At 39.3% G+C, this 16,362-nt stretch overlaps 1 protein-coding gene across 1 annotated transcript in view; it reads left to right on the forward strand.

Moving 5' to 3' along the window:
• Nucleotides 1-3,763, forward strand: part of tecrl (trans-2,3-enoyl-CoA reductase like) — an 84,315-nt gene extending 80,552 nt beyond the window's left edge. Inside the window, exon 12 of the mRNA XM_062983742.1 lies at nucleotides 883-3,763. Coding sequence (XP_062839812.1) covers nucleotides 883-893 — 11 coding nt within the window. The 3' untranslated portion in view covers nucleotides 894-3,763. The remainder of the gene's footprint in view (nucleotides 1-882) is intronic.
• The last annotated feature ends 12,599 nt before the right edge of the window (nucleotides 3,764-16,362 follow it).

A 16,362-nucleotide genomic window follows, 5' to 3' on the forward strand; every position in this document is an offset into this window, starting at 1 on the left:
TCAAAGCCATGGTGTGGGTTCACTGTGTCACGTTGTTGACTAAATTACTGGTCTTGGCTATGAAAATTGGTTATTTCTTATTTTGAATTTAGCTGGCTAAATGCCAAGGAACAGTTTTCCAGCCTGTACTTTTGAATTTACTATTTCTCTAATCTTATATGGCTAGGACCTTTAGACAAATTTTTACCTGTTACATTCAATATGTGATAGGACACAAGATGCAACTGAATACAAGATGGTGAGATAATAATCATTATTATTGATATTATTCTCATTACAACATGTTGCAGCGTATCACACATTATCCATCTTTCAGAATCCGTTTGTTCCCTGTTCCCCCATTCCCTCAGTAATATTTGTGCCTTCTTATGTTGTCGTATTTCATGCTTGGGGAATTTATTTGCAAAAACAGATGTGATTCTGATTCATTGATGCACATTGCTTTGACTGTTCTTATTTGTATTTTCACATCATGTTTCCAATTCAAAAGCACCAGCAGCTGTTAAAATGAACAAGAATTTGAATGTCTGATGTACATCCCATGCATGATTGACTTGATCATAGGGAGACAGAGAAGTGAAGAAATGAGAGACAAGATTTGGAGTTAAATAAAACGTTAAACTTTTCTGACTATTAAAATGATCTCCAGTGGGATTCCATTTAACAGTCTACTTTCTCCACCACTCTTAGTCTTCAGTATCATGGTGCTGGTGATGTGAGACAATAGAGTCCGATTTCTTTTAACAGATAGTAACATTCTGATCCAAATCTAGCTCAAATATAATTATTGTTGAGGTTGTTGTTATTGTTGTGCTGTTATACTAAAACATCTTAAAGCATTTGCAGCAAACAAATCAATAATAAACTTTTTTTTCCTGTCAGGAGCAACTTGAAAAACTGCAAGTCACTTCTGGTGTGAGAAAATTGGCCGTCTGCAAGGACGTTACCCAGGGGACACCTGGATGCTTTACCATCCTGTGGGAGGCTTCTCTCATGTCACCTCACGGGAAGCTGGAGCTGACAGACGGAGCTCACCCCACTCCCCAGATTTGAACTGCTGACCTTTAGGTCAGCAGTCCTGCCGGCACACAGGTTTAACCCATTGCACCACCGGGGACTCCTGAGACAATGAACTAATAATATTTAAGGGAAGATTAGCTAATATTTTAGCACCTGTTGTACTTAAATACTTAGAAAATGAGCTAATATTTAAGTACAACAGGTGCTACAATATTAGCTTATCTTCCCTGCCACACAGAAAGCCTTTCATTATCACCAGTTGTGCCTCAAAAGGCAACCACAGTTTTGAGAAGCCTAGTCTGCTATATAAACTATACTGCTTCCTGGATGCTTGGCTTAACCCAGGTGCCATCCCCTCTGAGTCCATTGCTAGAACCTTCAGTAGCCTTTAAGAATCATTTTGCAGATAAAATCTCTTGTATAAGAGCTGACCAGCCACTTCATCACATTGAATCAGGTCAAGTGTTTGGTAGAGTAGAGCTCAGTTATACTTTGTGTGAAAATCAAATGATTGATTCCCTACCTTCATCACACTGTTAAATCTAAACAGTGCTCAGTATTCTTTCAGTTCATTTGCCATCACACTGTAAAGATTTGGCCCCGCCCACCATCCCTCTCCCCCCTATTCTTTGTTGAAAAACCCTCCTCTCTTTGCAATGTCAACGGTTACATGTCTTCAATTCCCTGAGTCTAGCCTCTCTCTCCACTGCCCCTCTGAGGAAGGAAGCAGAGAAGGAGGGAGAGAGGAAGGGAAAGTGGCGATGCACTCTACCCTCCTCTCTCAGCTGCCCCACACAGAAAGGAAACTATAACTCCCAGGACAACATGTGGAGCTATAGTATTTAAAATAAGGCCCAGATGCTTTCATTTTACAGTGTAGATGCACTCAAAGAAGGTTCGTGGACCTTGGGAAATTTTAACTCCCAGGAAGACTCCATCACATGGAGCCCTGGCATTTAAAGTGGGGTGCAAGGGCATTCATTCCATATTGTAAATGCACCAAGAGAAGGGTATGGAGCTTGGAAATCTATAACTTCCAGAACAGCATAGCATGAAGACGACGACAACAACAACAACAACAACAACAACAACAACAACAGAATTGGCCATTCATCTGGATCATTCCCCAAAAATCCACTTCCCCACCACCTTCTCAAACGTTTGAAAAGAATGCTGGCCCCCATACTTAAAATACAGAAAGAATGCTCCATCCTACACTTGAACCCAAGCATAATGTGATGAACACAGTGAGTTACCAGATTTTAAGTGTAGGACTCGGTGAAATTTAGTAAATGTGATGAAGTGGTTAGACATTGCCATTAGACTAGAGGCCGACAAGGAGGTGTCCAGCAACTGTGAGTGGGATTACACTGGATCAGTTTCAATTGGTGAGTACTGTTGATGTGGACAAGCTGCTGGGGCTAGTAAGGAGGACAAACTGCTTTCTTTACCCCTGTCCCTCTTAACTGATCATCCAGAACCCCTGCTCTAAGACTTCACTGAACCTAGCATCCAGGAAGCAAACTATTCCTTTCAGAAGATCTCACTGTTCAGAGCAGTGACATGAGGGCAGCAGCAGCCATTATCTTTGTGTTTGTTTCTAACTATGTAGAACTGTGTAGATAAGTGGCAGTTCTCCGGAATGGTGAAGGTACTTCCAGAGTGAGATCCAGAGTATCAAATTCCTGCCTCCTGCATAGTCCACTGCCCGAGACAACCATTGAAGTTCATGAGGGGTCAAGCATGAGAAAACCTGACCTCACATGAACTTTGTGGGGTGAAAACTAATGGAACCAACTGAAAATATTTTCCCATCTGTGCTTAGAGTTTAGAATTGCATTATAAGGACAGTGTTCTGTTTGTTGGTTTGTTTAACATTTTGCGTCCTGGGCCAGAAAATATATATTGGCAAGAAATCCAAGCACTCAGAACATTTCCTTTTCTTTCTTAGCATTGACATGGCTCATTGATATGGAATAATGGGAAACAGTTTTATAAGGTCTTTAGCTTTCTTTAATAAATAGTGCAGTGTTTTATCAATCTACAGTTCCCATAGTTCTATAGCATTAATCCATCGCAGTTAAACTAGTGTCAAACTGTATTACTTTTATGGTGTAGATGCAACCTTAGATACTGCATGACAGGTCTAAATTTATGTCATCCCCATTGATTTGATGGGTCTGCTATAAAAATGGAAGGAAATAGTACTTTCTATCATTATACTTTAAAACTAATTTGCATAATAACACACAAGTATTCTAACAATCAAGACAAATCTGAATGGACAATGGACATAATTTAATCTACATAAATAAAGTAGATAATTATAAACAAGAAAAAACAGAACAGAAATAATAATTATTTGGAAAAGGAACTTGATATTTAGTCAATATATGGAATGTGTTCATGTTTACTTGTAGTTTAATTGCATTTTCACAATAAACACTTGACACATGTTTGCAAAAAGAGTTCACAAACATTTTAAATTTTTAGATTTTTTAAAAATAGCAGTCTATCTTAAAGCATTACGTGCCAAATTTTCCTGACCAGTCTTCAGTGGAGTTATTATAGTTTCCCCAATAGCTTTTGTTTCCCCCTTAGTTGTCGATTAGCACAATCAGAATCTAATTATTCATTAGAAGAAGAGCAGCTAGGTGCCACCAATGATACATAAGAAAGTGGACTGGAAATAAAACATAATTAAGAAATGAAAGACAACTGTGGAACCTGAAAGAACTTTCCGGATAACAAAGGCTGTTTGAAATTTTAGTTGAAAGGGAGTTTCACACAGCTCTCCATGTTGTTAGGAAGAGGCAGTGCCTGGAAAATGCTCATCATCAAATGCAGTGCCTGGGGAGGGAGGGAGTATAGGTAAGGACAGTAGCCTCATTCCTTTGTAAGGCTTGGACAGAGTTTTAATAAGTGCGAATGATATGGGTGGTTTCCCCTCAAGCTTCAAATAAGGCAAGAAGACATCACAAAATCTACCAGACAGTTTCAATCTATTTTTTTCCCTACTTTGGCCAGTAGATTTGGATTTCTATCCAAATCTCAGTTTATTATATTTGCATACTTTCTTCCTTTTATGTAATCCTAAGGCAAGCAGCCCCAATTTCTTTTTACTGGGACATTTATAAGATCTTGTTCCCTAGATGAAGTGGAATGCATAAGCAAAATAATACTATACATGCTTCAAATCACATTAGATAGTCTGCAGCTTGAACTAAATCATGTATTTTAATTCATATTCTTCTTTTCTCTCCATATAGATTCTAAGCACTCCAACAACTGTCAGCCAAATGTCTTTTGGTTCCCAGGGGAGTTTAATATTCCTAAGTACCTAATATTCACAAAGCTGTCATGAATAACTTTTCAATATCTTTAAAGCACAGGTTCTTTTTATTGCAATTTCCAGTGTGAGAGGGTATATCAGAACTTTTATAGAACTTTTACACTTTTACACAAAAAATGACATTGGACATACAGATATACAGATTCTATGTAACTACATTGGATTCCACAACAGCCTACTACAGTTACATTTGCTAACAAACAAACAAAGGGCGGTTACATTTTCACTCTGTATTCACACACATCTACATGTATTCATCCTCATGCATACATCCAAATATTACCATATCCTTTCTCCCTCTTGGAGAAGGACCTGCTTAGGGCAGGCCTTGCTTTCCATGTGGCCTGCTAACATACAGTTCCAAAATGTCAAAATACATCATATTTTCCTAAGAACAGTGCCAAGGATCAGATCTCTATTTTCCATAGAGCAGAACCTGACTCCTTGCAACATGTATCATGACTCCAAAATTCACTCCTTCCTCTTCCCTTCTCATGGTACAGAGGATCCAACATCTCGAGGACCATATTAAGACCCTTAAGGATATTCAGGAACTCGAGCTCTTCTTGGACACCGCATACCATGCTGTTCTAGATACACAACCCACATTGCAGCAACCCCAATATGATAGAGAACCCTATGGGGAGATCAATTCAAATGTAGACAACCTTCAGGCTTGGAAGGAGGTCAACCATAGAAAGAGACACAGGACCAGACAGCCTCCTCAGAATACTTCTGCTAAGCTTGAGTTACAGAACAAATTCCAAATTCTTACACCACTAACATCTGATCAAGAAACACATCTTGCAGAGGACCACAATTACCTAGATACCACTCAGTGGACCATCCATGATCAATGCACGGGGATAGCCCTGACTGGGATCACGGTTCACTACACTCTTAATTACAAAATCATGCAGATTCTCCATCCTCAATCATAGATCAGTCACAACAGGAATGCACTCGGGAGAGTGATGAGCTAATGGACACATCTCAATGGATTGTCCTTGACGAATGCACCAGGGGTGTTGAGAAGAAGGAGGATGACAACACTTTACACCTACACAATCCACTTTAACAGGAACACTTTTCAGGAGATCTACACACTACCTTGCACAAAAGGGACACTGTCGTTCCTCAAAGGAAACAAGTCTTGGTAGTAGGTGACTCCCTCCTCAGAGAAACTGAAGCCATTATTTCCAGACCGGATGGATGGCTCAAGAAATATGCTGCCTCCCGGGGGCAAAAATATACCATGTCACTCAGAGGCTCACCAGGCTCTTAAAGCCCCATCACCCTCCCCTCCTCAGGTTGATTCATATAGGAACCAATGATACTGCTAGGCACAATTCTCAAAATATCACACACGATTTTTGAGCTCTTGGAACAAAGCTAAAACAATGTAATGTACATGTGGTCTTTTCATCCCTTCTCCCCGTTGCAAGATGCGGTCCTACAAGGGACCAGGAAAATAGTACAGGTCAATAACTGGCTCAGAAAATGGTGTCAGGAGGAACGCTTTGGCTTCTTCAAACTTGGATTGCTTTTCCAGGAGGATGGCCTACTGGCAAGGGATGGGGTGAATCTCACACAAGTAGGAAAACACCTTTTTGCTCACAGACATCAACAGGTACACTTTAAACTAGGTCCACTGGAGGAGGGGAACAATAGCCTTGCAAACAGTATTTTACCCACGACCACAGGGAATCAATCGCCATAAGGCTAAATGGAGGGTTGCATAAACACAACAAGGACCAATTACCAAGAGCACAATAATCCCAAATGAACAGCCCAAGCGAAGGTCCCAGGGGCTTACATGTCTTTACACTAATGGACAAAGCATGGGAAATAAACAAGACGAACTCCAAATTTTAGCACAACACCGAGGGGACTGAGTATGGATCCAGCCAAAGTACAAGATGTGTTGGCTTGGGAACCTCCACAAACCAGGAAATAGTTTCAAGGCTTTCTGGGCTTTACCAATTTTTATAGACAATTCATTCACTTCTCAGAGTTTGCACTCCCTTTGACAAACTTGTTAAAGACCAAAGAGAAGGGGGTGAAAAGGCTTGGCACTCTTAAACCTCAGAAGCATGTGTTTCAAAATAGATTCTGTGGCAAGGAGATGATACAACAGACTTTATTTTGCAAAACAAAGAACTGTGGGTAGTATGAAAAAGAAGGAAGTGCCACCCCAAGATACAGCTTGGTTGGACTTTAAAGAATTTCTAAAGGCATTTCACACCTTCCAAATTCTTCCGTTTCCATCTCTGTCTTTCATCTTGTCTTTTTCTCCCTTTATCCTGCACATGGCACTTTTGATCAGATGCTTATTAAAACAGTTCAGGAAAGCAAATGTCCCAGTTACAACCATTCAATATATCAATATACCATCTGGGCCTTTTTAAGCCTCATTTTTGGACCAATCGATTAAAATTAAACTACATCAAAATGCCATTTCTAATTCCTATACCGAAGGCTACTGTCTCCAACATTTATTACTTGCTTGTGTGTGTTCCCCGAGTCACACAGATTTCTTTGCATCTCTAAGGAAGGTTTTGTTTTTTTTCATGTCAGGAGCAACCGGAGTTGCTTCTGGAGTGAGAGAATTGGCCGTCTGCAAGGACGTTGCCCAAGGGATGCCTGGATGTTTTGATGTTTTTACCATCCTTGTGGGAGGCTTCTCTCATATCCCCGCATGGAACTGGAGCTGATAGAAGGAGCTCATCCATGCTCTCCCCGGGTGGGATTCAAACCTGGCAGCTTTCAGGTCAGCAGCCCAACCTTCAAGTCACAAGGCTTTTATCCCCTAGGCCACCGGAGGCTCCTTCTAAGGAAGGTAATGGCCTGTTTATTGCCTGCTTCTCTCCTTTCAACTGCTATTTATGTTTCATGTTTTCTTTGATCTGTGTGTGTTTCTCATGGTTTAACACTAACACTAAAGACAAAGACTATTTATTTAATCAAACCCACTCTCCACACTACTGCTATTTATGAATCAAATTAAGCCAGGTGTCCCTTGTCCCCTTCAGAGAAACTCGGAAAACAAAGTCCCCGGGCACAAGGTTCCTGTGGACGCTCAAGTGTCAAAAGGCCTTTGATAAATTAAAACTCATGTTCACTTCTCAACCAATCTTGACCCATACACAATTGGATAAGCCTTTGTTGTTCACTGTAACATTTCAGAAGGGGCTTACGGAGCCGTTCTGTTACAGACGTATGTTTATGGGAAGTTGAGTCCTTGCACCTATTTGTCCAAAAAGATCTCGAACACTGAGAAACAATGGCATGTTTGGGAAAAAGAGTCATTTGCAGGTCGGGCAGCTTTGTTGGAGGCATTTCTTGGAAGGGGTGTCGGTTCACTTTGAAATGTGGATGTCCCACATTGGGGCGTCCCAGAAGGATACGTGGTCTATGGTATAGAAGGTCACTGAGAGGTCCAGTAGAACCAACAGGGACACATTCCCTCTGTTCAGTTCCCGGCGTAGATCATCTGCTAAGGCAACCAAGGATGTTTCAGTTTCATGAACTGGCCTAAAGCTGCCTTCTAAGAGGCTTTGAAAGGCTAATATACTTTCAAGTATCAAATATTTAATTCTAAATATATCACACTTTTTGCTCTAAAGGCGTATTCCAAAATTATACTACAGCTATTAGATGAGTTCTGAACTTTAAATCATAAATCTATTGATGCAGTTCCACTGGATGCCTCTCTTGGAACTGGCATGTAGGTAGCAAATCTTACAAAACACATAAATGATGCAATTTGAACCTGATAGAGTGTCAGCACAGTCAGCAAAGTCATGCTCAGAGGAGTGGTCTGATGACTAAGGAAAGAAGCTATAGGAAGTATGATTTTATATATACTGAGAATACAGATTTTGCCAGAATATTAGCATCTTCATCTGAGTAGCTGATACAAACTCACTCATGAACCTGTCTCAATGTTTTATCATCTGGTTGAAAGTGGAGTAATCACATCATTTCTGTGCTCTCCATTTTTTAAAATGCCTATATAAAAATGTAGGCATCAGGATTTTGACCAAGTCTTCTCCTTGATGTGCCAATTTAATTAAAATATCACTCTTTTCCCCCTCATGGGAGAGCATTCTATCATGTGAGTTCCCATATTCAATCTGAGGTTGTACAGGCTGCATTCTAGTTATGACTATCAATGTGATTTGTAAGCCAGGGAATTGCTGGATGACTGTACTCTAAATGAAATATTCTAAAATTTTCAATCAGAGCCCCCTTGAAACAATGGAAAATGCCCAATGCCCACCAGGATTGCTGGGGTAGAGATTCTTTCTCAATGATCTACTGCAACTTCTGCCACTTTCAGCCTGCATTGTTGAAATAGAAGGATGACAAGATCATCCACTTAAGACTTCAAAAATCAATTGTAGGGGTTTTCCCTGCTCTTCTACCATCCCTTTCAAGTTGGACAAAAGCTCATATGGTGTCCTACTGGGATTGAGAGCTAGCTGAACACTTATTCAGCTTGGAACAGCTGATGGTAAAATCCCAAGTGGCTCTGGCACCCCTATGGAATCAAAGGGAGTTTACTAGAAGTATTAAATGTCTACTAATACTACAGGATGAGTTATTTCTCATCCTCAAAGTTATTTTTTGGCAGTGAAGGCAGGGGAAATGTCATCCAGCATTCATAAGTTTCTATTTGTTCATTGGTTTGCTTGTTTAGCTACCAAAAGAGCATAATTCCACAACATATTTTCCTGTAGTCATTTTAATACATACTTATCATTAAATATCCAAAACCAGTCACACATTCTATGGAAAAGGTCAGGAGAACAGTTCATAATCAGTGAACAGATTAGGTGAACTGCTAGCAAACTGATGAGAAGCTGTCTTCAAAAGTATCTGGCAGATGGCTGATAACACTGTGCAGCTGCAGGGGTCTATAGCCCCAGGCAATCGCTCGATCATCTGTTGTTTTTAACAAGTTGTTATCAGTGGTGGCCCTTAAAATACAAATTACCTTGGCTTTGGGCAGAATCAGCAAGACACAAAAACACACACTCCAGAACATTATTTTTAAAGGCTACTAACTGCTATTCCTGTAATCATTGCCTGCCTTGCAATTCCAGAAAATCCCGAAACCCCATCAGTATTAACAGTTGGCCATGTTGGGTCTGTGTGTCAAGTGTGGACCAGATCTAGTATCGGCTGAGTTCAGTGTTCTTTGGATAAGGGAGAACTACAACTCCCAGATTCCGAGATCATTCACCCCCAAACCCTGCCAGTATTCACAGATGGCCATGTTGGTTCTGTGTGCCAAATTTTATCCAAATCCGAAGTCGGCAAGGTTCAGTGCTCTCTGGATAAGGGTGAACTACAACTCCCAGAGCTAAGGTCAATCACACCCAAACTTCTCCTGTATGCACAGGTGGCCATGTTGGATCCGTTTACCAAGTTTGGTCCAGATCCAATGTTGGCTGGGTTCAGTGCCCTGAGGATAAGGGTGAACTACAACTCCCAGAGCCAAAGTCAATCACCCCAAAACCCCGCCTGTATGCACAGTTAGCCATGTTGGCTCTGTGTACCAAGACTGATGCAGATCCAAAGTTGGCTGGGTTCAGTGCTCTGTGGATAAATGTTTGCAGACCACTCCTTTAACGATTTTTTTTCCAGAATCTTGCCTGGTATTTATGTGAGGCTGATTAGACGGTAATTGTTTGGGTCATCTTTTTTCCCCTTCTTGAAGAAAGGGACCACATTTTCCCTCCTCCAGTCTGCTGGGACTTGTCCCGTTCTCCAAGAACTCTCAAAGATGATTGCCAGTGGTTTCGAAATCTCTTCTGCTAGTTCCTTCAGATGAGACACTTCTCTTCTTTGAAAATATAAAACCAGCTAAACTCTGGGTCTGATCTTTCCTATGACACATCTGTTTCCAGGGCATTCATATTTTTATGAACATTTTTTACTTTTCTAGATTTACATTTAACAAATAACATTGTTGATGTAGTTTAGAAAGATCCGCATAAAATTAACATTCAGTGTGCCAAACATGAAAATTGACAGAAAGATAGATATTGTGTTCTCCCTTTACTGTAAATGAAAGGGAATGTTCTATTTTGAGTAGACATCTAATGGAAGAGTTGAGGGGTGGAATGACAGCAAACAAATCTTATCTGTTCAAGGAAAAATGTACACTACAGAAAACTGGCTGACCTCTTGCAGCTCATGTGTGATACTCTGACCTGGGAACATTAGCAAGATGGATTTCTGCCAAAGAATAAAACAACAAAGGAGAGCGAAGTTCTCTTGACACAACCTCTTACATTTTTTTGCAGCTGGGAAGAAAAAAATGATTCATGAATTCAAAGCAAATTTATACACTCTGTTCACTTAAGACTGGGACAAAATCATTATAGTCTTTTGCACTTTCAAGTTCATAGAAATACACAGGAAATACTCATGTATGTGGGTCATTATTGCTTTTCAGAACAGACTTCTTAAGTAATGCTCTTTTCGTTTTTTTTATGCCTTAGCAAGAATTACATATGAAGTCTATTCAGAAGTCTGAATATTTTCAGAACTGAATTAATGCTGGAGTCTTTATAGTGGTTCTTCAAAATAATTTCTAAGATTAAATTTGTACTTAATGTTGGGTTTGTGGGGGGAGGTTGGGGGGGGTTGCTTTTTCACTACCAGTGCAAAAACCCAGGTTTGTTTTTAGGGACAAGTGTCTAGAAGAGTTAAAAGCACAGATGAAAAAGACAATTACAATTAGAACTGAATGTATTTTTAAAAGCAGAGTTCACATGACTTTCCAAGTAAAAGGGAAACAGCTTTTAATAATTGTGAATGGCACTGAAATAAAAATCGGGGTTCAAACCCATTTTTCTTCACTGCTTTGATGGTTATTATGACAGGTGACATTGTTATAAGACCCATTCTAAATGACAGAAGGCAAAAATGAACAAAGAGGGTCATTTTGTCATTTCTAATCAGGCAGAACCAGATCTTTACTGGGTTGTTCTTCCCTTCCCACTCCGCCCACCTCTGTACGTATATTTCAATCCCTCTGGCTAGCATCATAACAATATCCACCTTTGTGACAGAGTATTGCTTTTTGTTAGCATTGTGCATGGGTACCACATTTCATTTCAGGGCCTGATACAGCACATGCTATCACATTTTGGTCTGAACTGATTTATTTATCCAGTCTTACTTATTCAGGAACGAACATCCAAAGTGAGATTCAGGATGTGAATCCTTGTGGCTCCCATTGATTTGCCCTGGGAAAAGGGTCCCTCACTTTTCCTACAACATAGATTTGTAGACATGGTAGTTTCTTCAGAGCAGATAAAAACTGTGAAATTGCTGACAGGGAGCACTAGGATTTTAGAGCCAGCTACCTTTAAAGTTGCTTCTCACCCCTTCACAGCTGCCTTGTAAATGAAATGCAATATTTTTAAAAACAGACACAGCAGTGGAAGACTATACATAGTGTCATCCTCCTAGACACTTCTGGAAATGCTATTATACTAAAAATAAGAAATGATTCCCTTACATGTCTTTTTTCATTTCAGCATAAAAATATGAAAAATGTTGTTTAATAAAGTTGATGTGTTTGCCCACAATGTGTGTCATGCCAATGTGTGGGTGTAGGATTTAGGGCAGAATTTGGATTTCTGATATAGAGTGATCCACGTGCTCATTTCTTCTTGTTCAGATCATTTTGGTACTTGTACAGTTTCTCTCACAATAGGAATATTGAGCTAAAACCCCTTGCACTCTTACTACTACTGCAATGAAAGTCAAAGAATAAATATCATGGCCAGCATAGGTACTGGGTGTCCAGGCAACCACAGTTAGTAGAAGGAGGCAAGGAGGCAAAAAGATCAGAGCCACAGGTGGTTAATAATCCAGGGGCTCTGAATTCTAGATCAAACCCAAAATAAAATTTGGGTGTGATTTCTATCCATCAGTGACTTAATCTCTATTCCCTGATTTGTGTTTCAAGCAATGCTGTCTTGTGTAGTTTATGCTTAATCTTGTTCATCTTTCTCCTGTCTCTCAGTGACATGAGTCACAGGTTCAGAACTGAACAAATTACTTGTGTTTAAATCAGTGTAATAAAAAGTGTGCTGAGGGTCTTTCTAAAATGTAAGAGAAACATCTGGTTTTCAGAAGCAGCTTGGGTAGAAGAACACTTGCTGTTGCGTTTTGGCTTTTGCAAAAAGATGCTGGTAATGTCATAAATCAGAGAGAGAAGTCTGGATTCCTTTAATATTACCACCGTATTTCGTAAAAGTTGATTTAAAAACAGCCCTTCAAAAAGTGGTTTCATTTTTCAATGAAAATGGAGGAAGAGTTGTGTCTTACCATAGTAGACTATAGTTGCTCCAAATTCCTGGTGTTAATGGTGGGTGGGAAATTAGACTATTTAATTAATATTGCTATGATTTATTCTTCCTGTTTCTTTTTCTTGATTTATGTTTGTTTTTCATTAGCTGTGTGAAAGTGCAGGTGAAGTATGCCATTGGATAAAATGGAAAAAAGCATGCAAGGAGCCAACGGAGAAAATGTGTCTGATGAAGACAGTGGGTTTCAAAAACCCACCTAATGCCCTTTTGGTTGGCCTAATAATGTTATCACCACAATGTGTGCAGGGACTGTGCTGAATTTGACATCTGAAATGAATGAATGAAATGAGGTTTTAAATTTTCCCTTCAAATCAATGTGGGGCAGGGAATGTCTCCAACAGCATTTGTGGTGCATTTTCTGTTGCGGATAATTTAGAATTGGAGATCACAGAAAAAAAAAGCTGAGTCTGTCCGTTCAAGCTGTGTAAAGACATTTATCTTACATTATTTAATATTCCTATGTGATAATAATATTTAATGTGATGAGAAAAGAACACATGGCAAGAGATATAATAAAGCTGGTGAAATAATTGTGCCCACATGCCTTCCTAGTCATCACAAGGAAGTTGCATTCAGTTTCGCTTAGTGTGTTACTTGACAGAGGTTTTACTAGCATCCCTGAGAACATAACTATCAGTCTTGAAATTCAGTGTAGTTAAGCAAGACTAGGGGATATAGTTTATGAGGACCACTTGGAAGGGCCAAAGAGGAATATGTGATTGATTGCTTCTGGTGTACTTGAATGGATGAGGAAGTGTTAAATGGCATATCATAATGCTGATTATGTGGAAGATAAGATATACCTCTCTGAGAATAATAGAGAACATCAGCTTTAATGCAATGATGCTGAAAATAATAATGTTACAGTTTTTCAGCCCATCACAAAGGTAGAAGGGAGCAATAGATTAGATAGCGTAGTGTTAGGCATTTTTATTTAGTAGGACACAAATCACGTCCAAAACGAATGCACTCATTCTACTTTACAACACAAATTCAGCACAGTCTAGGAAGAGGGTTCCAGAGACTATGAACAACCACCTGAGAAAGCTGTCTCTTGGGTCCTCACCAAATGTGCCTGGAAGGTAGAAGCACTGGGAAAAGGCCCTCACTGAGAATTTTAAAACTTCAGCTCATGTAAGGTGATACCATATTCCAGATAGTCTAAACCTATGAATAGGGTTTTAAAGACTAGCACTTTGAATTGTTTCTTAGGGGATTGGTGCTCATCTCCATTTCTAAGCCGAAGAGCCAGCGTTGTCCTACCTTCCTGCTGGAGCGGTACCTATTGATCTACTCACATTTGCATGTTTTCGAACTGCTAGGTTGGCAGGAGCTGGGGCTAACCGCGGGCGCTCATTCCGCTCCCAGGATTTGAACCTGGCACCTTTCGGTCCGCAAGTTCAGCAGCTCAGTGCTTTAACACACTTCTCTACTGGGGCTCCCAGGTCAGTAAAGTATATGATATTTAAGAAAATTCATAAACATATTTTGACATCTTAATACAGCTTATACATACCATCATTATACATTAGAATTTTGACTATCCAGCCTCTGTTTGAAAGCCTCCAAAGAAGGAGCCTCCACCACACTCCAGGGCAGAGAGTTCCACTGAACAGCTCTTACAGTGAGGAAGTTCTTCCTAATGTTCAGGTGGAATCTCTTTTCCTGTAGTTGGAAGCCATTGTTCCTTGTCATGGTCTCCAGGGCAGCAGAAAACAAGCTTGTTTCCTCCTCCATATGACTTCTCCTCACATATTTATACATGGCCATCATGTCTTCTCTCAGCCTTTCAGATGTGGTCTGACCAAGGAAGACTAGAGGCGTAGCATGACTTCCCTGGATCTAGACACTATATTCCTAATTATGCAGGTTAAAATCTCATTGGCTTTGTTAGCCGCCACATGACATTGTTGGCTCATGTTTAACTTATTGTCCATGAGGACTAAGTGCCTAAGTGGAGTATCTTGCATTTGTCCCTGTTGAACTTCATTTTGTTAGTTTTGGTCCATTTCTCTAATCTGTTAAGATCATTTTGAATTCTTCTCCTGTCTTCTGGAGTATTGGCTATCCCTCCCAGTTTGGTGTCATTTGCAAACTTGATCATGGTGCCTTCTAACCCTCAACCTAAGACATTAATAAAGATGTTGAACAGAACTGGGGCCAGGACAGAACCCTGCGGTACTCCACTTGCCACTTCTTTCCAGGATAAAGAGGAAGCATTGGTGAGGACCCTCACCTTGAAGACAGCAACCACATTTGACATCCTCAAATCTGCTGGGACTTGTCCCATTCTCCATGACCTCTCCAGGGGACTGAGAAAGATGGTATATTCACATAATGGCAGATTTACAGGCAACGGGATCTGGTCTACATCTTGTTCTCTTCTCCAGAAGCAGGAAGAAGGGGTTTTTGGAAAATGGCATTCATAAACTTTTGGAAAAACACTTTTTGTAGGTCATAACTTTTTAGAAAAACATGGCCTTTCAGAGAAGAGCCAAAAAAACCCTTTAGAGTAGAATCTTCCCTTGTGGTATAGAACCAGATATGATTATACAAGGTAACGGTTTCATTAGTTAGACTGAATAACCTGTTGTCTCTGATCTGTTAGGAAAACAAAGATTTGCCAGTGCATAAAAACAGCATAGCTTAGAAGTGTGTTTCGGTGCCCAAAAATATATACTCTCCCATAAAACAACTTACTGTATATACTCAAGTATAAGCCTAGTTTTTCAGCCCTCTTTTTAAGACTGAAAAAGCCCCCCTCGGCTTATACTCGGGTGAGGGTCCTGGTTGGCTTATATTTGGGTCAGCTTTTACTCGAGAATATATGGTACATTTATTATTTTTCTCTATTATTATTGGTATTATTACATTTATTATTTTTCTCTATTATTGTTGCTACTATTACATTTATTTTACTCTATTTTTTATTATTAATAATACATTTATTATTTCACTCGGATCTTATTATTACATTTACTATTTTACTCTATTTATTATTACATGTATTATTTTCCTGTATTTATTATTATTAATACATTTATTATTTCACTCGGATCTTATTATTACATTTACTATTTTACTCTACTTATTCTTACATGTATTATTTTCCTGTATTTATTATTATTATTATTATTATTATTATTATTATTATTATTACATGTATTATTTTACTGTATTATTATTAAAAGGATACATAAGCACATTTACATTGAAGAAGATCAGAATAATGATTTAATCAGAGTTGGACAGTCTTATCTTAAATTTGAGCTTTATGTAAATATTCAAAAACATTTAACCTACTGATGCCTCAATGTAATTTTATTGGTATCTATTTTTATTTCTGAAATTTACCACTCTCGGCTTATACTTGAGTCAATGTTTTCCCAGTTTTTTTGTGGTAAAATTAGGTGCCTCGGCTTATATTCGGGTCGGCCTATACTCGAGTATATACGGTATTTTATATCATGCACTCAAAAGACAAAAATGAAGTAGACTTTGATAAAAATAACAGATTTGGTTTACTCACAACTTTCATGTGTTCATCATACACAGGTACAAAACGTATTCCTCCTGTTTCAAATAATTCTTTTATAG

The sequence above is a fragment of the Anolis carolinensis genome, chromosome 6, assembly GCF_035594765.1.
Source record: "Anolis carolinensis isolate JA03-04 chromosome 6, rAnoCar3.1.pri, whole genome shotgun sequence".
Classification (NCBI taxonomy): domain Eukaryota; kingdom Metazoa; phylum Chordata; class Lepidosauria; order Squamata; family Dactyloidae; genus Anolis; species Anolis carolinensis.